The sequence below is a fragment of the Fusarium musae genome, chromosome 1 (assembly GCF_019915245.1).
Source record: "Fusarium musae strain F31 chromosome 1, whole genome shotgun sequence".
Classification (NCBI taxonomy): Eukaryota; Fungi; Ascomycota; class Sordariomycetes; order Hypocreales; family Nectriaceae; genus Fusarium; species Fusarium musae.
Genome location: NC_058387.1, coordinates 4,259,520 through 4,286,014, shown reverse-complemented (window position 1 = coordinate 4,286,014; position 26,495 = coordinate 4,259,520). Strand labels below are relative to the sequence as shown.

Sequence of the window (26,495 nt, the reverse complement as noted above, 5' to 3'; positions counted from 1 at the left end):
TGCAGCAAAGGTCTCGCGGGGTTGCAGTAAGATTGACAGTTAGACGGGTGCGCTAGAAGAACTAGGTATCGGTAGCGGGATTGAAGCGGCAAAAATGATGAACGGAGGCGATCTCTGCACTGGAGAGCTCGATGCGATATTTTGATTTGCGTTTTGTAATGCTTGACGCTCCAAGTTGGTCTCGTTCGAGTTGAGCTGTCGAGGCGGACGTCAAGTCAGCCGTAGCGCTAAGGCGTGAGCCAGCAAGGGCTCCAGTCGAGTTCCAAGTATAATAGACAACGCTGAGCCAAGCCCTAATGCAGATAATGCCAGACGACCAGTCGTCGGGCGACAAAGCACGAGATGAGTCGGTTACAAGTGTGGAGTGGGAGTGCGAAAGAGCGTAGAGAAGCAGAAGCGGAAGCAGAAATAATAGCAACTGGACAGAAACAGAAACAAGAACAGAAGAGAAAACAATGCCCTGGCCTTAGGTTGCTGCCGATGCTCGGGAACAAGGGCACCGCGCTGTACAGTAGCTGTCGGGTCTGATCAAAAATGCCTGCGCTTGCGCTCTAGGCGAGGCGAGAAACCAAAAGAGGGCCTGGCCTGGGCTGAACGGAACGAACTGAACTAGGGTAGGATGTGATCCCAAGATGGATTGTGATGAGTGTAAGGTGAAGTTGGGTTAGAGAAGCGAGCGAGGAAGGCCATCAATCGATGGATTGCCCACCTTAGCAATCCTCGCGAGAAAGTGACCTGGGGAGACAGTACTGTACCCGGTAAGGTCGCCCGTTGGCACGTCCGGGCCCGGGAGCTGGAGGCTGTAAGGTAGGTAGTGGGGCACAACTGGGCGCAATAGCACACCACACCACTGAAGCAAGCGCCTTACGCACCAATCCGACTGGTCAGGGGTCTTGGATCAAGCGAGTCAGCGCCTGTAAGTCGGGGAGAAGGAACCCAATGAGACTCGAATATGAATGAAATGTTTCTATCAGTTTGTCGCCGCTTGCTCCCTGGGCGCTAGCAAACAGGAGGATATTGTGGGATGATGTTAGCAACGAGTTGGTATGCAAGTGAGAAGAGATATCAGGATAATGGAAGAGACCTCCTGTTGGCTCAATGTGACATCCAACGGTCGGGCAGTTCCCAAATGAGGGGTACCTTAGGTATGCTTGACTAAATTTCCAGCATTTATTAGACCTAAATTTAGGATCAAAGATCAAAGTCATTGTAAACTGTCCATCCAACCCAATGATGAGAGCACATTGATACCCGGGCTATTCTAGGCAGGCGTTCACTGGTAATTTTAATGGTTTATGGTTAACATTTAGCTGTTAGCTGGTCATTATGCCTACCTCTAGGTTAATAACTTTCTTACCTACCTATATCTTTTGGACGAAGCATGTGCAGGCCTTTATCCCAACCCACCCTGGAGGAGCCGCATCTCATCCGGCCCATCTGATTAATTAAAGTCGGGTTGTAACAACCAAAGGCGCCACACAATCATTTGCACTTGTCTTCAACCCCTCTACCCTGCTTTAACCCCTCTGAAGCCTTGATCCTTTCTCGCCCTCCCTCGTGTTCATCCCGAAAAGATGACTGTCGTCGTCTTGCATGCGCATGCGCATACGCACACGCACACACAACACGGTAAACCCAACAAGACGTACGACAACTCTGAGCGAGGATCTCCCTGTATACCCACCCGGGCCGTTGGAACCTCAATCTGGAAGGGTGACCCTGTTCATCTCTTCTTGGTATTGATGGATACAGGAAAGTAAACTCAGCTGGCAGATGGATCAGGCCGGGCTGCCATGGATGCAATCTCCGGTTATTGCATCGTTGCTGTCGCAATGAAATAATCCTCTCTGTTTATTCAAGCCTTTCTGGAAATTACTATTATCATGGTGTGCAGGATCATGAAACTAGACCCCCAAGGTTGGATGGCAGGGGCATCTAGATCGATGTTGGTTACGTAGCGAGCTGGCAGCAAGGCAAAAACGAGCAGGGTCGTCATGTCATGTAGTGATCCTCTTGCCAGGTATACACGCGTATGTATCCGTATGTTTTTTGTTTTTATTTAATTACTTGTTTACGGTGCTTCAATGATCTCGCTCCAGGTTCTTTACCTGGGTCACGATCCGCGATCTCCCCCCGGCGGCTGAGGTTTTGATGACTTCTGAGTCCCGCCCACAAACCCCTCCAGTACAGATCCAATTCTGATCTGGTGCTAAGTTGGTGTAGTGTAATTGAGTCTGCCGGGTTATCACAGGTGGAAGAGGTGCAGTATAGCAACCACCTGCTGTTTCCATACTATCTAGGCATGAGGCTCAAAATGTCATCATAGTCTATTTGATACAATTTCAAAGTTAGAGTTAAATTCAACAATTCAAGACCCCCCAGCTTTTTTCTTTCAGGGTCCAGCTCTTTTATACAGAGTATAACGTGACAAGAAAGGACCAGCCGGTGACCGGTGAGGTTTCTATTCTGGGGCTAAATTTGGTGTCTTCGTTGATTGGCTACACCAAAGCGTCGTTTGTTTCAGGTTATGCGGGCGTTTAAAAGCCAATAGCCATTGCAGATCAAATTCGCTGGTGGAGATCTCTCTGTTGGTCGCTTCAAGAATCACATGGAATCAATATAAACTGTCTGATTGTAGAGTACACCAAGCCTAACCCCCTCCACCCTCCTCAATGTCAACATCGTATAAAAGAAGGCAAAGCAATATTGTGCTACAGTACTGCCCTGAGCGATACGTGACCAAGTGACTGTTAATGTGATATCCTTTGTTACCAACAGGCACTGTGATGACTTTGTAACCTAACTTGATGCTTAATACCTAATAAACTCCAGAACTAATGTTTTTAGACGGGTGCATTGGCTCATTTACACATGTTGGCATCAGAGCTGTACCTTGCTGACTCATCAGATTATACCGGAGTTTAGCCGTAAGCTAGCGTCAACTCGCCCTAGCTTAACTTTCCCAACTTCACAACAGTTCAAAACTCAACCTCTTCTTTCAATAAACATCAACCAGATTGTATCGCGTACCAAAGGGAACGGGACAACAATGACATGAAGTGGCTATTGGTGTGACAACTTGAGACTTAAAAAGCCGGGTAAGTAGCAACATGCGCGATTTCATTTTCTTTCATGATGAGTTTAACATATTGGAGCTGTCTGAATTTCTTTGCTGAAAAGACACTTTATACGCTTTTTTATCTGATGATAAACCTGCACTTCTCTTGTAACTTGCCTCTCTTTGAATGCAATGCACTAACGCAGTGCTGCACAGTCTATCTTGTCTCTTCAAAGCATGCCACGCGGCTATCCTCTCGCCAACGACCTCGTTTTCTCGCCCGGCTAGAAACTCGAAAATATGGAGGTTGCCAACGGTGGCTCTTCGGCCCAGAGCCAGAATGGCTCATCTGAGAGCAACAGCGGATACAAACTGAAGTTTTGCACTGTCTGTGCAAGTAACAACAATCGGTTCGTAGATGCGTGTCTCCTCCTGACACATTTGTGCTAATGTTCATCTTGAAGCTCCATGGAAGCCCATTTACGGCTGTCTCAGGCTGACTATCCTGTCATCTCCTTCGGCACTGGTTCTCTCGTCCGCCTGCCCGGGCCTACCATCACCCAACCTAATGTGTATCACTTTAACAAAACTTCTTATGACAGTATGTTCAAGGAGCTTGAATCCAAGGATGCTCGGCTGTATAGGAACAACGGCATCCTTAACATGTTAAACCGTAACCGTGGCGTCAAATGGGGCCCAGAACGCTGGCAAGACTGGCAAGTCGGTGTACCTCGCTTGCAACATGCTAAGGACCGTGGCAGCGAAGGTACTGAAGGTGGTCTAGTCGATGTTGTCATCACCTGTGAAGAGCGATGCTGGGATGCTGTTGTCGATGATCTCCTTAATAGGGGCTCACCGCTCAACCGACCCGTACATGTCATCAACGTTGAGATTAAGGATAACCACGAAGAGGCCGCCATTGGCGGGCAGGGTATCTTGGATCTCGCAAACTCCCTCAACGCGGCTGCTCGTGAAGAGCGTGAAGCTGTCGGTGCCTCGTCCTTTGACAATGGTTCTGCCTCAAGCAGAGCCTCTTTTGATGAGCGAGTGCCTGATATCCTGGCCTCATGGCAGGAAAGATGGCCCAAACTGCCAGCAACCTGGACCGTGGCTTGGTTCTAATCCACGTAAAACCACAATCATACTACACACCATGTGATGCGACTGCAATTATATACGACGAAGGCCTTGAGTGCTGAACTCTAGCAGCAACTCGATAGGCGGTATACGCAAGTTTGCAAAAATTTAGATCTATCTCTGGGATGGATAGTAGGATGAACTTGAGTGGCTTGTGAGGGGAGTTTCGTTCCTAGCTTTCGATCGTAGATACCCAAACCCCAGTATAATCAGGGTGAAGATTTGTTATCCCCAGGAGGGCTCAGCCCTTCACCACTATCATCACAAACCCATGAGCAGCTGAATATGGATAACACCGGTGCCTCGTCACCTAACCCTCTCATTGCCGGCCATTCCGTTACTATCCCCAAAGGAGTTTCGCGAGCAAGGAGATACTGTACGGCTGCTTAAGGGAACCCACAGTGTACTAGGCGCATACCTTTCATAGGCAGATAAGAAGTGTCGATCACAAACCGGCTTCGAAATTATATGAAGATTTTCCAGCCTGCATGAATAGTGAAAGTTTCAGGGAAGACTGATCAAGATTGATCTAGTTCAAATCGGACAGGGTTTTAAACTCGATCACAAAATAGACGGCGCTGGTGATCACTTTAACACAGCCACTTGTACAGTTCATGTGAAGCGGCATTTGTGACCGTGGTATCGATGCTGATGTGATAATGTGTAACTCTCTGGTACTCTGCATAATTGGCCAATCCATACGGAGTATGTACATCTCCAACGACGAACATGCCATGAGGCGTCCTATCCACATGGTGAACCAACTTACATGATGGGTCAATGGCTGTCATTCAGTAGCTAAGTTAGCATGGAACTCCCTGTCATAGGCTCAAGGGGTTTTAAGAGGCAACCATTTGACACTTCGACTTGTCATTCGAAGCCGCATTATGGGAACGAACAGGACGGGAATCTAAATTAGTACAAACGCCACAGCCTTGTTTGGTGGATCGTTATCTCAGGGGCTTTTTGGTGGTGTGAACATCGATTCACCTGCTGGTAACCATTACCACAATTTTGCCATAGGGTATGGCAAAGGCGGCATGCAAATGGATGTTTATGACTTTGAGAGTATGCTAAGAAAACTTGTGACTGTCAATCGAGGTGCGGACAAAAACATTAATCTAAGGTCCAATAAGCATTCGTTTGCCGCTTTAGATACATGCAACTGAATCCTACTCGCTCATCCGCGGGAAGCTCACCTGGTGACCCGCGGAGCCCGCATCCTTCGGAAACCAGATAAAACAAAGCCAAAGACCAATCGCCGTAATACTCTTGAATGAAACAGAGTTCGAATGTAACAGCGATTTCCTGGCACTCTGAGCAGCATATACGTTAAAATGGCACTACGAGAAAAGCCAAACGTTATTCGACCAATGAGCAACTTGTATGGACTGTTTCAACTCCTATCAGCTGAACCAAGCCTAACTATAAACCAGAGAGTTGTACCACTCAGCCTTGCACACTTTGCGTCATAGCTGTGGTACTGCAGTAGTCTGCCGTTATGGTCTCCCAAGTCATCTCGTTGGCGGCTCAGTTGAGAGTATCCGAAATGCCTTCCATCGGGCCATGGCACATACAGTAGCGGAACACCCCATGCTCCAAGTGGGTATCCTAAACGAGAACTCAGCTGTACCTTCATGGATTCAGCTGGAAACTGTCGATCTTGGTCTGCATATTAGCTGGCAAGAGATCAAAGCTTCGGATGATTATGAGGGTTCCTTGAAGCATGAGATTCGAAACCAGCTCGATACTTGGTTTACAGATGTCGAAACGAAGCCAGGGTGGAGGGCCTCTGTACTATGGCCAGAGGGTAGTATCCAGTCATTGGATGTTATCTTCTGCTGGAACCATACCAACTTCGATGGTGTAGGGGGCAAGATTCTGCACCAGACCTTGTTACGCAACCTCAATGACCCGAAGACTGATCATGAACTCAATTTTGATGGAGGCGTACTTCATATTAGCAGTACTGCAGACACGTTCCCCCCTCCTCCAGAGGAACTTATCAAGATCCCAGTTTCGTGGGGATTCGCTTTGGCAACAATCTGGAAAGAACTGAGGCCTCCATTTCTTGTATCAAACGATCCAACCCAGGCCAACTGGGCCCCTATTCGCCAGGAGCCTTACCAAACTGAGTTCAGAACGTTCTCGATTGACGATGCAACGCTGAAGAAGGTACTGAGCAAATGCCGAGCGAATCGTACCACCATTACAGGCCTTTTGCATGCCCTGCCGCTGCTATCGCTTGCCCTGCAACTAGATGAGGGCAAGAAGCATCACAAACAAGAGGCAAAGTCGATGTTTGCTATCAGCGCATTGGATACCCGTCGCTTCATCCCCGCCAATTCTGAGTCATACCCTTGGCATGTTCCCAGTACGACCATGGATAACCAGATGACACTTGTCAATCACCTGTTTGGCGAGGATCTAGTCACAGAAATCCGCTCCAAGGCCAAAGGAATACCATCACAATCGCATGCCATGACTCAACTCGAGAACTTTGTCTGGGTAGCCGCTGTGCAAGCTAGAGAGGATATTCAGAGCAAGCTGGACAAGGGCATGGAAAATGACCCCTCAGGCTTAATGAACTTTATCAAAGACTGGCGAGTTCAAAAGAAGAAGCAGCTCAAGAAGCCCCGAGTAGGTGCCTGGGGTGTATCCAATTTAGGAATACTGGATGGGGTAATTGAAGGTTCAGGCTGGAAGATCGAGAGAGCTGTGTTTCAGCTGAGCTGTGAGCTCACTTCGCCTGTGTTCCATATCAGCTCGATTAGCGTCAAGGGCAAAGAGATGTGCGTTGATGTCAGTTGGCAACAGGGTATCATCGATGCTGAGATTGGAGACACACTCGCGTCCGATATGGAGGCCTGGATAAGGTTCCTTGGCGCCGGGGGAGAGGAATGATGAAGGACCGGCAGAAAAGCTGAGGGTATTGGATCAAGGGGTCGATAATAATTAATCAAGGGTTTTCTAAGGTTGTCCTCAAGTTGCCTGAGCTTATCCTAACGGTGTCTTGAATGTTTTATGTAGCCTAGGATCAAGTTGCGTGGCCTCCGATGTGGGAGAAATAGGAGAAGAGGAACGTTGGATTGGAATGTTCAAGGACGTCATGAATGACATGATATGTAGAAAAATGAGGTCAAATACTCCGTAGTGACCAACTTAGTAAGTTAGGTATGTTATGCTTCTATTTAGTACGGCGTAATGTCTAAGACATTCATAATAATATGTAGTCCAAATTTGGATGGTCAAAAATCAGAATCTCTCAGTCCTCTGATCGATCAACTATACGGGAATGCTACTAGATCCTCAACAAGATTTTTGGTGCTCTTTTCTTTCCACTTATAACATCTTATCCTACTTATGAATCTTTGATAGTGTTGTCCATTATCAACTTATTCCGGCTTGTAGGTCCGGGTGGCTGTACAAGTACCTTGCCTAGCCGCGCACCAAGCACGTGCCGACTTTACCAAGACCCGCCTATCCCCAGCGCCTCGCTCGGCAACCCGCTAAGCTTTGAGCGCCTGACCAGGGTCGTTGGTCAAATCAGAGCTCGCAAGAAAGAGTCGCTTTTGCTGGTTCAGGGGCAGGGGGGGGCCCTGGGGCGGTTGACGGGTGCATTGACTGGAGCTCTTTAGCAAAGCGCAGTGTGCTCAGTGGATCGGACCTTGAATAAGGTGCCCAGGCTTGAGCCCGGGTTGCATCGAGATTGGCTGTTCTGCTTATTTCCCGCCCGTCCCCTTGCATGGGGTCATATCATTCCATCTGGTGCTTACTTGAGCGGCAGATGCGAGAAGCCAATTCGATGTCTCGATGATATCAACCAAGCCAAAGTGGTAGACTGCCTACGAAGCTGGAAGGTCAAAGTTGGCACCAACTACTATCTAGTATTGTTCGATAGACCAATTCCGAACAATACCTTATCTCCGTAGTCTCGGTGGACTCAAGAAATTAACACTCCGTCTTGAACGATTTAATAAATTGCCAGACCGGGGCACCCGGACATTCTGGATGCTCACCCCAGAAGACAGAGACCGAGAACTCATTTCCCGCAAAGATCTTACTCACTGTGCTATATCTGGACTGTATCTGTCCGATGTCCACTCGTTAGGTCGCCTCGGATTGTACGTACACCCACAACTTGGGGCACCTTGGCTTTAGCTGCACAGTACGTACGCTATTTTCTAGAACAAGTTAAGCTGAGTGAGGCCAGGTCCGGTTGGTGATGATGGTGGAGTTGTCTGTCCCCTGAACATCCATTCATCCAAGCTCCCACCACGCCCGATCCGGTCTAAACCCAACTTGACTTGAACCCCCTTTTGGATCCATGGAATTGGGGTCGGTCAGGGTCAGTTGATGAATTCACTTGGAGTTGATTGACTTGAGTCGATCGTTGGTTGATCTGCATTGCGTTGCATTCTTTCGTTCTTTCTTTGTCCTTCTTCTTTGATTGTCCTTGCTTCACTCTCTTTCATCCAACTACCTTAGGTACCTAATCCATCAGAAGAGGCAAATAGACAAGGATTGGCAAGAAATACCTTCCAGTACCTTGCTTTCCCCTGCTTTCTTCGACTCTTACTTATCCTTTCTTTCAATTCACCGTATCTGAACATCACCACCTCCATCATTCATTCATTCCTGTCATTGAGCCACACCCCAAACCGTCCGCTTTTCGTCGCTTCCGGCCACCTGCTGAAGCTTGGCGCTTCTATCGCCCGTCGCCCCCTGAAAGGTCGCCAAAGTTGTGGGGGAGTCCTTCCAGTGGTTAAAAAGATTCCAACCATTAGGTTAAGTAGCTACAGATAGCCTGCATTCATTTCGTCCCCGTCCCCGTGTGGCGCCCATATGAGACAGGCGGCTGGTGCTGTTCCAGTTCCATCTCCCTCCAGCATCATCTCGGTTTCATATTTCTGTTTTTTCTTCTCTGCATCATGAGCATCAGCCTGGGACGCAATGCGCCGTTGTCCCCCATCTCTCTAGGCGGTAGCGAGTTTTCTGTCTCAAAGTATCAAGGTCCCGAAGACGGCCCCTATCCCAACGGTCGCTCCAATCTCGCATCGCCCCCGAATTCGGGTGGCTCCAACAGCACCATGAGTATCAACGGTTTCCCCAGCGCTCCCATCAACGGTCCAGGACCTGGTCCCGGGCCTGGGCCTGGCCCTAGAAGCACTGGAGGTCCCTCGCCGCCTGCTTCGATTGCTAGGTCGAGTAACGGCACACAACTCTATGCTCGCAGCGAAAGCGGTCGTAACAGCGTCCGCGGCGATCTCGACGAGTCCGTCCTCAGCGAGCACTATGTTGCTCTGCGCGCTTTTCTCAATACTCGCGACCCCAATCACAAGCAGCAGCCCAATAAAGCACGCGACAAGCTTTTGCGCCTTTCCTCGGTTCAATTCTACGAGCTGAGTACCGATGTGTTTGACGAATTGATAAGACGACAGGCCACTGCCAGGGCTCCCCCGAATGCTCCAAATGGTCCTCCTTCCTTTCTGCTGCCCGAGAAGAACTTTCACCCCAAGCGAAACCAGGCTCGCCAAAGGCTATCGTCTCTTGGCCCACCGCGATTCCGAGACCTGGCCGCCGATGTCTATCACGAGTTAGAACGAAGATTCCCTCGATTTGTAGGAGCCGATCTCGCCCGCACTGGAAGCCCCATGTCAATCAGGGGACCAGGTACTCCAATCAATGGTAATGGCTTTCCCCCTCGAGGTCAAAGCCGCATGAGGAGACCCTCTGATGCACCATCTATGAGAGGTCCTGGACCGACAGATGCTTACGGTATGCCAGCATCACCAGGTGCCCAGAATGGCGATTACGGACGCCCAACCCTGAAACAGCTCAATCAGAATAACACGATCGTGCCGAACAAAAGTATAATGCTCGAAGAAGATGACGAAGGTGAAGGATTTACAGAGCCAGACCCGAACCGTGAGAGCAAACGGAGTGCTGGAAGCGGTGTGACTTCGGAGGTTTGTGCTGCAACATCTAGCGATGAACAAGACTCCTAACACTTCGCAGGCCGATAAGAAGCTCATCGAAGACTATCAAAATCAGGTACGAGAATTACGTGAGAAACTGGACAGTATGGAGGATGCCATGAGGAAGAAGGAGGACGAGATGAACAGCGCGTTGGATCAGGAACGTTCTCGATCTGCGACCACCAACCATGAGAAACAGGAATGGAATGACCTCAGACTCAACCTTGAGAACAAACTAGCTGAGGCGCAAAACTTGAACGACTCAATGAAGCAAGAATTGCAGCGCGTACGAGGGGATTACGATATTGAGATTCAAAGGCTTAGGGACGACGTGGCCGCAGCACATGAATCAGCACGCAGCACTGGGCCCGCTGCATCGGATTCAGACCTTCAGCGGGAAAATGATGAGCTTCGACAGGAACTCCGGGAACAACAACAGGTCACAGAAGAGGTTCGCAAAGAGGCGCAAGAATTCTTGCTCGAGATGCGCCAACTTTCCCAACAGAGTGGCTCAACACATGAACGACACGCAGAGCTGGAACAGACAATTGAGAGACTCGAGCGAGAGGTCCATGAGTGGAAGAATCGATATGCGGGCGCAAAAACGCAATTGCGACACATGCGCGCATCTTCCGCTGGTCCTGGAATTGAACATGATGCAGCAAAGCATGTCCGGGAAAAGGGATTCATGGATGACCGTGGACTGGTCAAAGATGTTCACGTCACCAAGTTTCAAATCGCGATTGACGAACTCCTGCAGAAAGCACGAACCGAAGACCCAGAAAAGGTTATCGACGCAATGAAGCAGGTTGTTGTCAGCGTCCGCCGCATTACCAAGGACATCGAGGTCCCACAGAACAACGATGAAGATTTCGCACAGCAACAAGCCAAGATCAGGTCCAAGGTATCTTCTACCGCAAACAACCTCATCACAGCCTCCAAGAACTTTGCCCACAGTGCTGGAATGTCCCCGGTCTCACTGCTCGATACGGCAGCCTCACATTTGGCAGCGGCCATCGTGGAACTTCTTGGCCTCGTCAAAATCCGGACAACTCCCGCTGAAGAATTGGACGATGACGACGGAACTGTAACTCCTGCGGATTCAAGTGGACTCTTTTCTCCTGTAGCTACCGAGCATCCCTCGACTACTCAAGGCGGACTCCCTCCTCCACCGCCCTTTCAGGGTCTCGGTGGTATGCGGGGAAGTATTGATTCTTCAGCATACAGTCCTTTGGGCTCACCTCGCCAATCCGCAGAGCCATATTCTGGAAGGCCCATGTCCAAAGCAAGCGCGGTGCCGATCGGGCTCGGGCACTCCAATGCGAACAATCAAGCCAATGGGCAAGGATCGCGTCAACTGGATCCCCGAGCCGCCGAAGACCTTAAAGTTAGTTACCCTTCGACACTAGATTATCAACATCACTAACCAAAACTATTCAGCTCTACCTTGAGGATCAGAATGCCCTCCTTTCAACCGACATCCAGCAGCTTGTGAACACCATCCGGGGTGATGCTGAGATGCGACAGATTACTGGCGAGATTGGCTCTATCAATACCGTTGTTAGCAATATCATTTCAGAAACACAAGCCTACGGCATAGGCGAAATGGCAGCCTCGTTGGCAAACTGCAGAGCACGACTACTAGAGGCTGCTGACCAAGGCCAGGATATGGCCAACATTGGCATGGATACCAACTCTCACGAATGGCGTATGTGGGTACAAACGCTGCCACCCATCGCGTTTGGGCTGGCGCGTGAGGCCAAGGAGTTGGCTCAAGCAGCCGACGATATGGCCAGACCCGGACGACCTGATGACTTTTCGTAATTACCTTTCACTTCATTTCCGAGACTCCGGACTTTGTCTTTGCAACCGGAAAACGCTTTATACCCCCCTGAACGCCAGTTTTGACGCTGGCTGGATTAGCTATTTGACGCTGTCCTAGTTTTTTGTCTTGGATTGGTCGATAACATCGAGACAACGTTGAACGTATCTCGACGATGAGCGGGTTGAGATGAAAAGGGACATTTAGTTGGGTAATGCTGCACGTGGAAAGCATGGGAACGGCGTTAGGGTTGCCGTTGGTAATGCATTGTATTGTGCAGACAGACATGGCCCTGGATTGAGTACATATTTACAAGTGTGCCGAGAAGCAAGAGGAGGATTGAATATGGCTTTGATATTTGTTCAAAGCGAGTTAGACGACGTCCTCCAGTTCAGACAAGACTATACGATGGACGACGATAATAGAGATAGACGAGAAATGCAATGTTATCGACTATCTATGATATCCTTTCCTGTGTCGTGTTTATGACAAGCTTTGATCGATGGAAGACCTAGAAGTCTACCAAATTTATTCGAAATGACAACCTGAATTTGGCTAATAAACATTTACATTACTCAGGCAGGGCTATGTATGTAAGTAAAGGCTTCGGTTCTCTGCTGCCAGGTATCAACAATCGGCCCTATACAGAACCAAGCTCCTACGTATTTTGTCAGGCATTAATTGGTTAACCTCCACTAGAACTAAGCGTCATACATAGACCGACACAAACCAACCCATCTCGATTCGACAACACACACATACCAATTTAAACTATTAAGCCTAAATATAGAGATGATGTCTGACAGCCATGAATTTCGCAGAAGGATCCTTCTGCTTGCCACAACAGGCGGGTTTACTCATGCAGGTACCTACCTCTCCAGAACCCGCTAACTTACACACATCAAAGCTAACACGACAAATAGCCCCAGTTCTCGAAATAGGCGCTGTCCTCGCGTCTCGAGGCCATGATGTTCAATTCGCTACCTGCGCAGGCCAGGAAGGTTGGACAGCTAATTATTCCTTCATAAGAACCATATATACAGTTGGTCCCGCCGCTTCAGAAGATGATTTGGATATTCACTACGAAACAATGCGTCTCTGGCGCCATGAGCACGGCTTCGGTCCCATGATGAAGTCAAAATACTTCTTTGACAGCTTCTGGACTGATACTTACAAGTCTCTTCGATCTTTATGCGAAAATGACTCTACGAGGCCCGACTTTATTGTTGCAGACTTCTTCGCCGATAGCGCTGCGAGGGATATGCTCAAGCAGTTCAATATCCAACTAGCGAGTGTCTGGCCTCAAATGCCTTATGCCATGGCTCCTGTCAGTTATCATCCCGGCCAGCCTGGTTTCCAAGCCGATGGGGCTTTGACTTCGGAGCACGCTTCTCTATCATCACGGTTCTGGAACGAATTTGTGGTTCTCGCCGCGCTCCCTACTATCATTCCATGGTTAATATGGACCAAACGAATGCGTGTTGATGCTGGCGTCAACTATAGCCACTCACTTCTTTCAAAGCCTGATTATCTTGTTCTGGTCAACTCCTTCTGGGGCCTTGAAGCGCCGAAGGAATTGCCGCCTCTTATAGCACCTGTTGGACCTATCTTGAGTGATGAATACCTTCCATTGGACGAAGACCTGGCTCAGTTTCTAAGTAGCCATGATAGGACCATCTATGTGTGCCTGGGGACGCATGTCAACCTTCCGGGCGAAGAACTTGAAAAGTATCTCCTTGGGTTCATCCAAGCTCTCGACGATGGCTCGATCAATGGAGTCATATGGTCTGTCCCCCAAAAGCCTCGCGCCAATTTTGACACCCTCAAGTCTTATAGTCTGTCTGATGGTTCAAGCATATCCATTACTGATCTTCTGCATGATTCCCACCCGCACTTTCGGCTTCCCATCTTTGCACCACAGCGCGCCATACTAGCACATCCTAATACAGTCCTCTTCCTCACTCATGGGGGCGGCTCAAGTGCCAACGAAACTCTCTTCCATGGAACACCAGTCCTCGCTATCGGATACTTCTTCGACCAGCTCTGCAACAGTGCCCGACTAAAAGCCGCCGGTGTAGGTATGTCTCTCGACAAATCCTACCTCACACCATCTTCCATCTCCTCCGCTATCGCAAACATCACAAAGGATGAAGACGGTTCCTTTGCCATGAATGTCCGTCGTATGCAAGGCATAGCAGCTCTCAACTCGAAGCGCAAACAACTTGCAGCTGATCTCATTGAGGAAGTTATGATAGACCAAGAACTTCGGTTCAAGAAAGGTGTTGAGCTGCGACCAATGCACCTGCAGACAGCAGATATGAGCATGCCTATATGGAAGGCAAGGAATTGGGACATGTGGTCCATAAGCCTCACGGGTCTCGCAGTTGGTGGCGTGGCAAGTTGGTGGATTGCAACACATGGCTGGAAGAAGTTGCCCACCATACTGGCACGATCTGTCAGACTCAGTAGAGGTCTTGCAAGGGGAATACTTGATAGTCCCAAATCATGACGATTCTAGACATTTTGGCAGGGAACATGTAATGATATAATATAGATGTAGAATGATCTACATTAAGGCCTTGCCTGACAAATCCCTTCTCTCTTGACATCGTCTTGTCCTCCCTCACCTGTTTACCCTGCCATCCATACAGTGAGCGTGATATTCTGCAACCTGATTTCTATGAACTAGAGATAATCTCTGTAGCGCTGTTCTATTTCTGCCAACTATTGAAGTTCCTAAGTGCTATGAGATACCTCGCAAATGCAATGCTTAGCATCTACGGATAGAGTCCACTATTATATAGTTTGCATGAGGTTGAAATAACCAATTCTACCCTCTATAGAAGCTACTCCTAGTTTTCAAGTCTATTGGCCAATCAACTCGTTCTGCGCCAGCCCTATATAGGTCATATAAGTATCCCGCAAAGCGCGAGTCTAGAGCCGCCAACCAAAAAGATGATTCGGTTGGTGTTACAACACCAACACATCATGTGTCACTTTGATCGTGGCAGGGTTCGAACCTGCGACCTTTTCCGATAGTATGCTATAATCAGCGATGTAAAGGAAACATGATAATACCACTACACCACACGACCGGGTTTAAGGTGTTAAGTCTCTTATTACAATAATTATATGCCAGTTCACAGAATGACAGTGACGGCTCGAAGAACCAACGATTCGATGCATATCGAAAGGATGCCTTTATACAGGGCAAAGACTTGTCATTAAAGACTGTTGCTAAATTTGCCATCTCCCATGCTCATCAAGATGGGCAACGCCGATGGCTGCAACTACGACAGCTGCATGGTCGTTTGCAAATCTTTGGTTGTATGCCATTAACTGCCGTTGACACGGGTCTAAGATTATATGAAGGGTCACCCTTATGGACAGGAACACGTCCGCTGAGTAGAACTTGCAGTGTTCCCTGGGCAGCAATCCCACGATTTTATAAAGGTATCAAGCACTGGTGGTATATATGGTTTCTATGGTACTTTTGTTCGAGGCTAGTACGCCAGGTCAGATGCCTGTGGGATAGAGAAACCATAATATCAGAGTAGTTTGTTGTGAACCATGTTTTGTCTTACATCGTTACAGTGTGTGATGCTCCTCCTCGGTGTTGTTCACCTTTGAACAGAAAAGGAATGGTGTGCACTAGACCAGCTGCAACCTAGCAAGCCAACGTGGGGATGTCCCTCAAGGAGCAAGAAAACACCGGACTATGAAGTAAGGTGTCAAAATAAACTCAGCAAAGGGTATCCTAAATCTATACTAAACTTCCCCTAAACTTATTCTAAATTTGTATTAAGTTACCTAAGTCTTTTTGTCATTTAGGATCAAGGTCCCGAGTTTTTTTCCTCCCCTAGATGTCTTCGGTGAGAGAAGCACGAGGGATAGTCAGCTGTCACCGCACAGCGACTGTGTTATCGTGGTGTCTAGTGTGACAAACTATTGGTACGCTACAGAGGCGAGAACGGCGGCCTCAAAAGAGCTGACTGATAGAGTGTGATTTGATACATCACTATGGTAGAAAGAGGGGTTGAGACTTGGCTTGGCCTTTTCGCCATTATGCAGCAGCTACTCTGAATAGTTGATATAGTGGTTGTAGTTACAGAACTGATTTGGATCGAGAGTCCGAATGTTTGACCGAGTTTCTCGTTTGTTTCGAATCAGCGAATGGTCGAGACAGAACAAGCTCTCGCACGTGCCAACGGTTGTCTCCAACTCAGGTCAGTCTGAGTGTCAATCTCCAGGGATTCGGGTTAGTAGTTATCAGGGGGCCCGGGCCTTGAAGCCGTTGCATTTGGTGGTCTTCGGTGACGAATCAATCCATGTTGATTTTTATAGAGGTCCAGATTAGATCTTACCAATCCGAATCTGTCTCGAGTCTCCGGTTCAGGTCCCGAGACCCAAAGATAATGAGACGACTACCGTGGAAAACCGCCATATGACAGGTTTATGCGGAGGACGAATGCCGAGGATATCAAGTCAGAGGGAACAGCAGAGAATAGACAACTTGGTGAGAATCTTTGCCTCTTATCAAGTCTTGTCAAGCTTGGCCCTCCCACATTCTCACGTATCGTCCAAGCAATCGCTTGGTACCCCTGCTTCACGCCCAACCTCGCATTGCTGAGCCTCCCCTCCATTGGGCGCCGATCAAGAACCACCCCGGACGAACCAGTCTTGGCTCCAGTGCTTGTCATTGAGCTTCTGTTTCAGTCTTTTTTTGGCCGCTGTCGTTGTCTGTCTGTCGTCTTGTCTTGTCTCGAGTGACCTCAATACGACGAGGTCAGCTCCGTCCAATGATCCTCTCAAGACGTCAACTGAACTGTTATCACTAACCACAAGACGCCCTAGTTCCAAATCACTGAACTCTGTCCGACAAACAAGAGAAGAGGGTGTGGAACCTTAATCCATAGCATGCGCTTGTCCAAGCATGCCTGTCCTGCACTGTCTGTTCATAGCCTGAGCCTGAGCCGCCACTTCGCTTCCAAATTGACCTTATCCGGCTCCGCTCCGTTGCTCTACTACGCGCTGTAGGCTCAACTTGACTCCTCATCTCGTCTTGGCCTTTTTTCCCTTTTTTTTTTTTTTTTTTACTTTGTGAGGGAGAGTAAGAGACTTGGGGTAAGGAACAAGGCCCAGGTGGAGGTGTTAGTGTGTACATACCTTGCCGAGACGAGACTACCTACCACTAATACCACTACCTACTAACCTCTACTTCTACCTCTAGTTGACTTATCTTTTCGCTTCTGCAACACACTTGATCCCGTTGTTTCTTACTCTTTCACAACAAACTCTAGCTCCTCGTAGCCTACAATTGATAATTGAGCCTATCATTCTTTGCGCCAGTGTCTGATTCAGGCACTCGACTTATCGTCCTTTCTACTTTATCGACGTCATCGCATGCGAACTACTCCGCCCGCTGTATATCTTGCTCCATCGCCTCTACAGTACTCTAGCACCTACAAACTGTACCTATACCTATAACCATACCGATACCGTCTTCCACCAACACCTGACACTCAACGTTTTGCCTTCAGACGCCTTGGCAATCTGATTTTTCATTCAATCTCACCTTACGATTACTTCACTTGCTTCTGCTGTTAGTTTGTCTTGCCCAGTACCTCTGATAACCTCCTCCACTCCAAGTAAGTCGACCTGGTCCTCCACACTGTGGCTATACCTTTTTTTCCCACCTGCGTCGTCAACACTTGAAATGCGCCGCAACCCTGCCATACGCAATCTTCATCAGGGTCAACCTCCTCAAGTGTGACTCAGCCTAACGTGGACTCTTTCCAGATTCGAACTCGGTCTTTGCTATTTCAGCGTTATCTCCGATCTCGTTCCGTTCGCCTTTTGTATCGTCTCCGGCCTCATCCCGGCGTTAACAAGCCTCCCCACGACGTCATTACGCCGCAAAATCCACCCGCAGACTCACTTCAACATCTCGTGCTTCAACTTGAAGCATCTTCCAAAACTGCCCAAAACGGACGCATCAAGGGGTCGTCGTAGCCGCTCCTCCTCCTTCTTCTTGACTCTCGATCGCTTCTTTCACCCTCCCTAACATATCTCTTGATCCAAGCTCAACCTTAGCTGCGCTGAAGGGAATCGCATCGAATCGAGCCGCCCATCACCAGTGAAGTTTGGAATAACCACTGTTGATAGTCGCGGGAAACAATACCATGGGAAACAACAACTCCACTCCAGGCGGATCCAACTCCAAAGGCTCCGGCTCGGCCGGGCCTGATGGACCCCTCCAGTCTTACCCATCGTTCAGCAGATCTGACACCAAGGAATCGTCCCGCTCGTTTCGATCTCTAGGCTCAAAGATCCGTGGTAGCAAGTCTGATAGTCCCAGGAACTCACAGGTCATATCCAATGGTGACACTGCGGCCGAAACAAAGACTGAGGAACGACGATCCAGTAGGCATGGACGTTCAAGCTCTTCTCGATTGAGCCGCAGTGAGCTTCCTCCACTTAACACCGCTGCGTCAGACATGTCAGCGGCCGAATCGGCCCTCGCAGACTCGGCTATTGGAGACGATCAACCGCCTCCATCTCCCGTTCAAGGAAACACCAAGGGCGGTGCCCACGATGTGAGCGCTGCGCAAGCGTCGGGAGAGGTTGATCATGTTTCTGACCAGCCTCCGTCTGTCAACGCTGGAGCTACTGCGCACATGCAAGCTCCAGGTCAGTCTATCCTGGTGAAGCGAGAAAACACCATCAACCCAGTCAACAGCCCTTCTGCCGAGTCCAAGACAGAGGGAAACTCCAATGTCGCCATGTCTGAGATTAAGGATATCGATCTCGATGACTTTATTAAGCGACTCTTGGATGCGGGTTATGCTGGGAAGGTCACCAAGAGCGTCTGCCTCAAGAATGCTGAGATTGTAGCCATTTGTCAGAGGGCTAGGGAAGTTCTGCTGTCACAGCCTGCTCTCTTAGAGTTGGATGCCCCAGTAAAGGTCGTGGGTGATGTCCATGGCCAGTATACCGATGTTATCCGAATGTTTGAGATGTGTGGTTTCCCCCCTAACTCGAACTACCTTTTCCTCGGCGACTATGTTGATCGAGGTAAGCAGTCTCTGGAGACTATCCTGCTACTCCTCTGCTATAAGCTCAAGTTCCCCGAGAACTTTTTCCTCCTCCGCGGAAATCACGAGTGCGCCAATGTCACACGAGTTTATGGCTTCTACGATGAATGCAAGCGACGGTGTAATGTCAAAATCTGGAAGACGTTTATTGACTGCTTTAATACTTTACCCATTGCGGCCATTGTCGCGGGCAAGATCTTCTGCGTTCACGGAGGACTTTCACCTGCGCTAGTTCACATGGACGATATTCGAAATATTGCTCGCCCGACAGATGTCCCTGATTATGGACTACTGAACGATCTCCTTTGGTCTGACCCCGCAGACATGGAACAAGACTGGGAAGCCAACGAGAGAGGTGTCAGTTATTGTTTTGGCAAACGAGTCATTACCGAATTTTTAGCAGTGCATGATTTTGATCTTATTTGTCGTGCGCACATGGTAGTCGAGGACGGTTATGAATTCTTCAATGATAGGGTTCTGGTAACAGTCTTTAGTGCACCCAATGTAAGTTACCCATCTCCGCGTCTCCTTGGATTCCGGCTAACTCTTATAGTATTGCGGTGAGTTTGATAACTGGGGCGCTGTTATGTCAGTATCTGCGGAGCTGCTCTGCAGCTTTGAGCTTCTCAAGCCTCTTGACTCAAGCGCCTTGAAGAGTCATATCAAGAAGAGCCGAAACAAGCGACAGCACATGCTCAACAGTCCGGTATGTTTCACAAACAAGCGCCTTTAAAACTTGTCTAATCATTGTAACAGCCCGCTATGGTCCAACCTCAGAGCGTGTAATAGTATACATTGCAAACACGAATCCGATTTTTATGCCACTTCCTCTATTGAGACATTCATTTAACGAACTACGGCAGTCCGAGGGCGACCCGGGCATTGCAGTCCAATTTCACCAGAATGAGCAGCGCAGGCAGATCGACTCTTGAACCAGAGTACGAAAAGGTCAGAATGGGTTTGGGTGCCGAGAACAAGCACACTCATTATCCGGTTGCCAGTACCACGGTGTGATAGCCGCAAGGTCGCGGCTCTGTTCCGAGTGACGGACGTAACTGTCCTAATCAAAAGACCTGAAATGGTTGAATCGGTACACAAATCCCAATAAAGCGCCGCTGTGTATACGCTTTGGAGTTTGGGAAAGGTTGGCCTATACGCGAGGCGCACTTGTAAATGATCGATTGGAGGATTGGGAAGGATGCCTTGTAGATTATTATGGGCTTATAGCAAGATCCGAGATCTTGATTTGTGCATAGCACCAGGAATTGAGTACAGGCAGTTCCTATAAACATGTTTATGCTTTTCTGTATGACTTGCACTTAGATAATCGAATGTGATGTTGATGATTGGCCAATGCGGGGTGATATGCTTAGTCATTGAGTTGCGACGAAAATTGATCGTCGAAGCGACGGACAATCAGCTTCACCACATCAGACAACCACCCCAAAATGCAACGCCACGCCTTCCGTTCGGTGTGCAGCCGAACAAGGCCAGAGCTCGAGCAGGTCTCGGATGCTTTTCGAAACTACGCCCGCCAATTCTCGACAACGCAGTTCCAGGCTGCCGATGGCCCAAGCCCCAGCACTCCGAGGGCACCTCGAAGCCCAGCTAGTGGTCCCAAGGTTATCGATATAAAGAGCATGCCCCTGCGCGGACGTGGGGGTCTCAGAGGGCGCGGTGAAGCTCGTGGAAGAGGAGGTCTTATGTTCAGAGGTCGAGGTGGACTTGCCAGGGGCGGATCATCAGTTCAGGATCGATCCGCCACACCTGTTCGAACCTCTTCACCGACAAGAGGCCGCGGTGGTTTCAGTGCGAGCAAAGGACGAGGCGGTCGTGGAGGCCGTGCTCGTGGCCGAGGTGGAAGAACCAACGGTCGACGACCAAGGGACGAAGAGGACAAGGATAAGAAGAAGATCGACCGAAACGAGTTTAACACATTGGATCCCGATGAGAAGTCCTTTGACGACAGCATTCGATTCGGCATCACCTCCCAATACACACCATCTCTCTCACTCGAATCTATCAACGAATTTGCGCCCGTTGCACCAAATTCCACCTCTGGAAAATCGGCTGCAGTTCTCCAGAACCTCAGTGTCCTCGGCACAGCGGATCATGTCGGCGCACCAGACACCTTCCAGCCCAAATATTACGCCTCTGAGATTGAGGCCAATGGTGTTCGCTTCTTTGCCGACCCGAAAGATAAGGAGGCTACCGAAAAGTATCTCCAGGAGAAGCTCAAGGCTGAAGGCAAAGAATCCACAGGCCCCATCCTCACAGACACCGAAGAGGCTATTCGTCAGGTCATCAGAAAGCGTGCTATTCAGGGCCAGCATGAGACACCCAAGTTCGCTTCAGACCCTGTTGGTCTCTCTCGTTCATGGCATCTCAGGGCCGAAACTTACTCTACCAACGATGTCAACTCCTTTGAGACCAAGTTGACGTCGCTGCTGGCTAAGAAGCCTGTTGTTGGAAAGGGTGCCAAGGCGCGTGCTTAAAAGATTAGATCTTAGGATCAGTGTACACTTGTCACGATATGTAATACTACAATATTCTGCATCTATCCTATCATACAATTACCACCTATAGTTGACGGATGGTCTGTGCCTCTTCCTGGTCGATTTCCTTCATCTTTTTGTCTTGTACCTTTTGAAGCTCCTTCTCGGCCTTTTTGACAATGTCAGGGAGGACAGTGCCTGACTTCTTCCAGTCCTTGAGTGTCTTTTCATGTCTGGATCTAGCATTGCGAATGCGGTCCTTCCAGTGCTGTACTGTCTCTTTGATTCGCCGCTCGACGTCGTCCTTGCGCTCGAGCTCCACCTTGAGAAGAAGCTCAAGCTCGTTGTCCTCTGATCGCTGTGGTTGCTGGTTGAACTCGCGACTTGCTTGTACCGCTGACATGATAGGCTTGATGTACTCCTTGTCGTTCACAAGTAGTGAAATAGCTCGACCAGATCGAGGAACGACTTGCGCCAGCTCTCGTAGAGGGAATGTCACATCATTGCCGTCATGGTCCTTCACGGGAACAGGCAGCGATCCCAAATTGGTAGGATTGAACCGTCCGCCATGGATCATACCAGCCAGCTGGGTCTTAAAGTGCGCATCAATAGGAGCATATGCAGCAATAACAGCTGTAAAATCGAGGGGGTCTTCGGGATCCGGCATCGGCACCTTTGCAGTGTCGAACTCGGCCTTGTTCACAGAGCCTGCAGCTGCCTTCGCATTGGCGCTGTTGGGGCTGTTGCTAGGGGCTGTGATCTTGCGCTTCTTGAGCAGAGAGGGAGACGTGCTGAAGGCGCGGGGTGTAGCGACTATCGATCGGAGGGGATTAGCTGGGCTGGTTTGGTCAGTCAATTGCATGATGAGAAGATTGCAAGAGGGGCCATACCCCTCTGAGCGCACGAGTTGCCGCAGGCATGTTCGTAGAGGGCCATTGGCTCTTGACATTGCCATTGTGGTGAGTTCGTGTTGTGAGATGTCGTCTCTGGTGTAGGAAGTTTAATAACTGAGGGTCGAAATTCCTGCGCGACGTCAGATCAGGACCTGGTTGTCAGTGATAAGATAAGCGATGGGTATGGGCATTCCCCGAATAGTAGCTGCGGGCCAAATGAGATTTAAATAAGTCATAATGTAGTTGTATATATGATGGTAAATATACAGCTAATTAGGAGAAATTCATACATATATATATATTAGATATAAAGACAGAAGTGAGAGGTAGGCAGCTTTGTTTAAAGCTGTTGATTAGTCTCTTTACTTTGAGGACAGCGTTTAAAAGGCCGTTAACTACGGAGGATGGGCCGAAAAGTCCTTGCTTAAAGGAACTGTGGCTAGTAGGCCCTCTTATCTTAAGATACATTAAGTACATTAAGCGAGAAGCCAGCTGCTAATCATTATCTTATTATAGGGGATATAATTAGTAATAAATTTATAGCTAGCTACTATAAGCCCTATAGTTATAGGCCTATTATAGAATGTTCTTGATACTGAATTATAGCTTATAAGGTAAATAAAGGTATTTAGAAGGGTATTACAGGTTAATTCTGAGAGTGGGCCTTAGTGTTATGGGATAAATACTAAGACCTGGATTAACTATAACCCGCTATTCGGGAGGGCTGTAATTATTACGTATCAGTTCTCTCTATAATAATCTAGAGCTCTTATACCTTACAGTACCTGATAAGGGTCCTTGGTTATGGCGTAAGTTCTTCTGGGCAAGAACTTTTCGGCCGCTGCACTTCTATCTGGTGTGCAGAATTTTGAAGAAAGCCGTTCACTCGCGACTCCTGCGCCATCAAGAACTCATCCATAGACGAATTATTGCGATCGTTAAGACGATGCTGGGAGACAGCACTGCTCTGTCGTCCCGAAGCACCTCCATAGTTACCAACATCCACAAGAGGACAAGGTGCAACAACAAGATATGCTTGCTGTCCAGTAGCCATGAAGTTTCCAGATCAGCCTCCGACAGCAGATTGGTGTTGGCTCGGCATCTTGTCTCGAGAGTTCATTCTGACTCGTCTGACAGAGTTGGGATGCAATAGTGACTGTTAGAAGTTCTCAGCAAGTACAAGGGGATAAACATGGAGAAGAGGGGTCTTACTTACAGGAATATCGCACGAACCTGGCTCTCAAGTTCAAGGTCAATAAGAAGCAGTGTCTCCTATTGAGCCTTTTGGTTTAAGAACCTCAGATAAATAATAGACGCGGGATAGAATAGAATAGAGAAGCGATGGTGAGTCGAAGAGCATTCACCATCCTGTTGAGGGAGAGATAAAATGGCTAACTCGCAGCTAGGTGGTCTTTGTGGTGGCGTCTTTCTTAACGAGGCTTTCCTCAAACTCATCAAGAACAAAGTTCCCAAGGGTACATGAAACTTTGTCGGCCATACTGACGAGAAGAAGTTTCTAAACGATCAATGGGAGAATGGGATTAAACCCCAATTCGAGAACCAGCGTCGAACATGGCTAGTCGATCTGCCGGAAAGTTGCAGTAGCGATTCATCCACGCGCTTGAAGCGCTGCGCGACACTTGAACTCACCTCGTGAGTCTATATATCTGTGGAAACTTTGCTCGACCTTAACTCTATCTGTAGCAATGAGATCTCGTGCGTATTCTGCCATCCACAAAGGGGCGAAGGTCGGCGAACAAAACTTCGAAGTCTAACTTGACTAGGCCACTGTTGTGGTGTTGGTTGTGTCGACCTTCTTTACATAGCGTTGTGTACATGAATTCTGGTTAGGGGAAAGACTGTCCTGATATCATGTCCGTGTAGGATGAGCACAGAAGCTTGCTCAATGGGCAAAGGCAAATCGATAAGAGCTAACCTGGATAGCTACTGAGAGATCAACTTGGGAGAGGGTTTGTCTAAAGAGGGCACAGATTACAGTACTTGTTATAAAGGCGGAAGATTATGTATGACTTTTGCGTGTCTAGTGCATGTCCTGGCAATGAGTGAAATTTATATTTGTCAAGACAAGGAAGCTTTATTAGTATTTAGCCCACTGAACTATTAGATGACCCCAGGTGAGTAAACCGCCGTGGGACATTTACCCTATGTTAGCATAGTAAGCAATATGCATTACAATAAATACTATCGTCGTCAACAATATACTACACTGGAATACCTCTAATCATCCGAGAGAAGCTGTACACATGTCAGGATACGCACTACGCCCATCATATGCCAGTATGGAGTTCACCACATTGATACCGGCACCGTGGATGTAGGGTCAAAACATCGGTCAGTACGAAAAACAACGACTAGCTGCATGTGGAAGAAGGACTTTGGCGATAAGTGACAAAGCCGTGACAGCTAAAGTCAGCATCTTTCAGGCTCAGAGTTTGACCCTTGCATATGTAAGCTTGACCATTCCCAAACCGGTGACAATAAATGGGCAGAACGCAGACGAAAAGTCGTTGGATATATCTCTTTTCGGGATTGACAGTGGGATGAATTGATAATTGAGTTTGATGTCAAAATAAAGATGCCGCAGTTTCATCATTCGTAGGCTCCCCCGTAACCAAATTATCAATCAGTTCCCATGTGCCGGTAACGGCGTGGGCCGAAAGGCGGTGCAGCAGAGTCTGTAAGCTTCCAGGTCATCACTGGAAAGCCAGCGTAATGTGGGGCCCTAGAAAGCGAGTGAGACTGAGGGAGGGCTGAGCGAGGCAAAAAAACGCGGCAGAATCTAAAATTAGACGCGGTCTACGCACACATTCTCGATACCCGGGACTAGCAAAGGCTGTGTTTTAAAGATGGAGGGGAGGCCTTGCATCTAATGCCTTAGGGAGCAAGAAAACATAAAACCCAAGTTTAAGGTGACAAAATAAACTCCATAAAAGGTATCCTAAACTATCCTAAATTTATACTAAATTACCTAAATCTTTTTATCAGCTAGGCTTATGGTCCCGAGTTTTCTTTCCTCCTGTAGGCATGTCAGTTCCTTCAGACAGGGGAGTAATCGATAATATCGCGAAAATAGACTTATTTTGTATGCTCTTCTGTAAGACTGCGTTTACCTGATCCAATAGAGAGTTTCTTATCCCACATCGCGATTGGGAGGTGGATAGAGATTGGGCACGGCACTCCGTACTTTGACGTAACAGAAAGCTGACAGCTTCATGCTTTAATTCTTCGTTGTCAGCACAACGGGTGTTTCCATCTGACACGCGCTCTCTTTGACAACGGTAACTCAATCTTGCACAAACTTAAATTGTGCGACCTTTCAGCAAAAATAGAGTGGTACATATCATCTGCGTTATCCCGCCCAGTTGTCGTAGTCATACAAGTCATCCCGTTTGTTTTTCTTATTTGTTTTCCCGTGTTGATCATGGAGAAAAAAAATCAAGTGGTGGTGCTGGAGGTGGATCATTATCCTAGCAGCTGTCGTCAGCACCAAAAGCTCAGGGTCCCTGCGTTTTTGACTCTCTAGACTGTGTAAGGGTGCGGATCCATATTTTGGTTCGATAATCGTAAAATGTTGGAGGAGGAAGTGATCCATGGTGTATTAGTTGCGGAGCAATGTCATCATGCCTGTTTGTTAATTCCGCAATAGAGACTTTCATCAGTGTATCAATTGTCACCGCTCAAGCTTCTTCCAGCCACCAAGATCATGTAGCTGCCGGGCCAATGACATGATCGTCATGTTGATCGTAGCAGTTCCTCCTACAACTGGCTGAAGAGTGCAGATAACCTCACTGTAGCCACAAGCCAAGTTCACGTTAATTTCTTCAGCTGCTTCAACTAGCACAGCCTGAAAGAGCAAATTAACGTGAGCTGCGCCTATTCAAGGTTGGACAAGCGAAAAGCGAACGAGCTCAGCTTCATCAGAAAGAGTGAAAGCGTGGATGAGTGGCTGAGCGCCCTATCTCTCCACTGTGACCTCTTTAGTGGGAACCTGACCTCA

The 26,495-nt window shown here is 48.4% G+C and overlaps 7 protein-coding genes and 1 non-coding gene across 8 annotated transcripts; 6 read left to right on the top strand and 2 right to left on the bottom strand.

The window, feature by feature from the left end:
* Nucleotides 1-3,358: 3,358 nt before the first annotated feature.
* On the top strand, nt 3,359-4,180 carry SSU72 (RNA polymerase II subunit A C-terminal domain phosphatase; the record flags this gene model as incomplete). The annotated part of the gene is made up of 2 exons (XM_044819031.1): nt 3,359-3,468; nt 3,523-4,180. The coding sequence occupies 2 exons, from the start codon at nt 3,359-3,361 to the stop codon at nt 4,178-4,180; spliced, it is 768 nt and encodes a 255-aa protein (XP_044686733.1).
* A 1,352-nt stretch (nt 4,181-5,532) lies between these two features.
* On the top strand, nt 5,533-7,099 carry J7337_001288 (uncharacterized protein; the record flags this gene model as incomplete). The annotated part of the gene is made up of 2 exons (XM_044819030.1): nt 5,533-5,579; nt 5,671-7,099. 2 exons carry the CDS (start codon nt 5,533-5,535, stop codon nt 7,097-7,099), a joined length of 1,476 nt encoding a protein of 491 aa, XP_044686732.1.
* Nucleotides 7,100-9,126: 2,027 nt separating this feature from the next.
* On the top strand, nt 9,127-11,997 carry J7337_001287 (uncharacterized protein; the record flags this gene model as incomplete). Its single annotated transcript, XM_044819029.1, has 3 exons — nt 9,127-10,164; nt 10,214-11,560; nt 11,614-11,997. The coding sequence occupies 3 exons, from the start codon at nt 9,127-9,129 to the stop codon at nt 11,995-11,997; spliced, it is 2,769 nt and encodes a 922-aa protein (XP_044686731.1).
* A 1,088-nt stretch (nt 11,998-13,085) lies between these two features.
* On the top strand, nt 13,086-14,504 carry J7337_001286 (uncharacterized protein; the record flags this gene model as incomplete). Its single annotated transcript, XM_044819028.1, has 1 exon — nt 13,086-14,504. The coding sequence occupies one exon, from the start codon at nt 13,086-13,088 to the stop codon at nt 14,502-14,504; it is 1,419 nt and encodes a 472-aa protein (XP_044686730.1).
* A 490-nt stretch (nt 14,505-14,994) lies between these two features.
* Nucleotides 14,995-15,090, bottom strand: J7337_001285. The gene has a single exon. It is a non-coding gene; the product is annotated as a tRNA-Val (tRNA).
* Nucleotides 15,091-18,177: 3,087 nt separating this feature from the next.
* Nucleotides 18,178-19,875, top strand: PZH1 (serine/threonine protein phosphatase Pzh1; the record flags this gene model as incomplete). Its single annotated transcript, XM_044819027.1, has 3 exons — nt 18,178-19,593; nt 19,643-19,795; nt 19,846-19,875. The coding sequence occupies 3 exons, from the start codon at nt 18,178-18,180 to the stop codon at nt 19,873-19,875; spliced, it is 1,599 nt and encodes a 532-aa protein (XP_044686729.1).
* A 662-nt stretch (nt 19,876-20,537) lies between these two features.
* Nucleotides 20,538-21,584, top strand: J7337_001283 (uncharacterized protein; the record flags this gene model as incomplete). The annotated part of the gene is made up of 1 exon (XM_044819026.1): nt 20,538-21,584. One exon carries the CDS (start codon nt 20,538-20,540, stop codon nt 21,582-21,584), a length of 1,047 nt encoding a protein of 348 aa, XP_044686728.1.
* Nucleotides 21,585-21,669: 85 nt separating this feature from the next.
* Nucleotides 21,670-22,539, bottom strand: J7337_001282 (uncharacterized protein; the record flags this gene model as incomplete). The annotated part of the gene is made up of 1 exon (XM_044819025.1): nt 21,670-22,539. The coding sequence occupies one exon, from the start codon at nt 22,537-22,539 to the stop codon at nt 21,670-21,672; it is 870 nt and encodes a 289-aa protein (XP_044686727.1).
* Between the last annotated feature and the right edge of the window lie 3,956 nt (nt 22,540-26,495).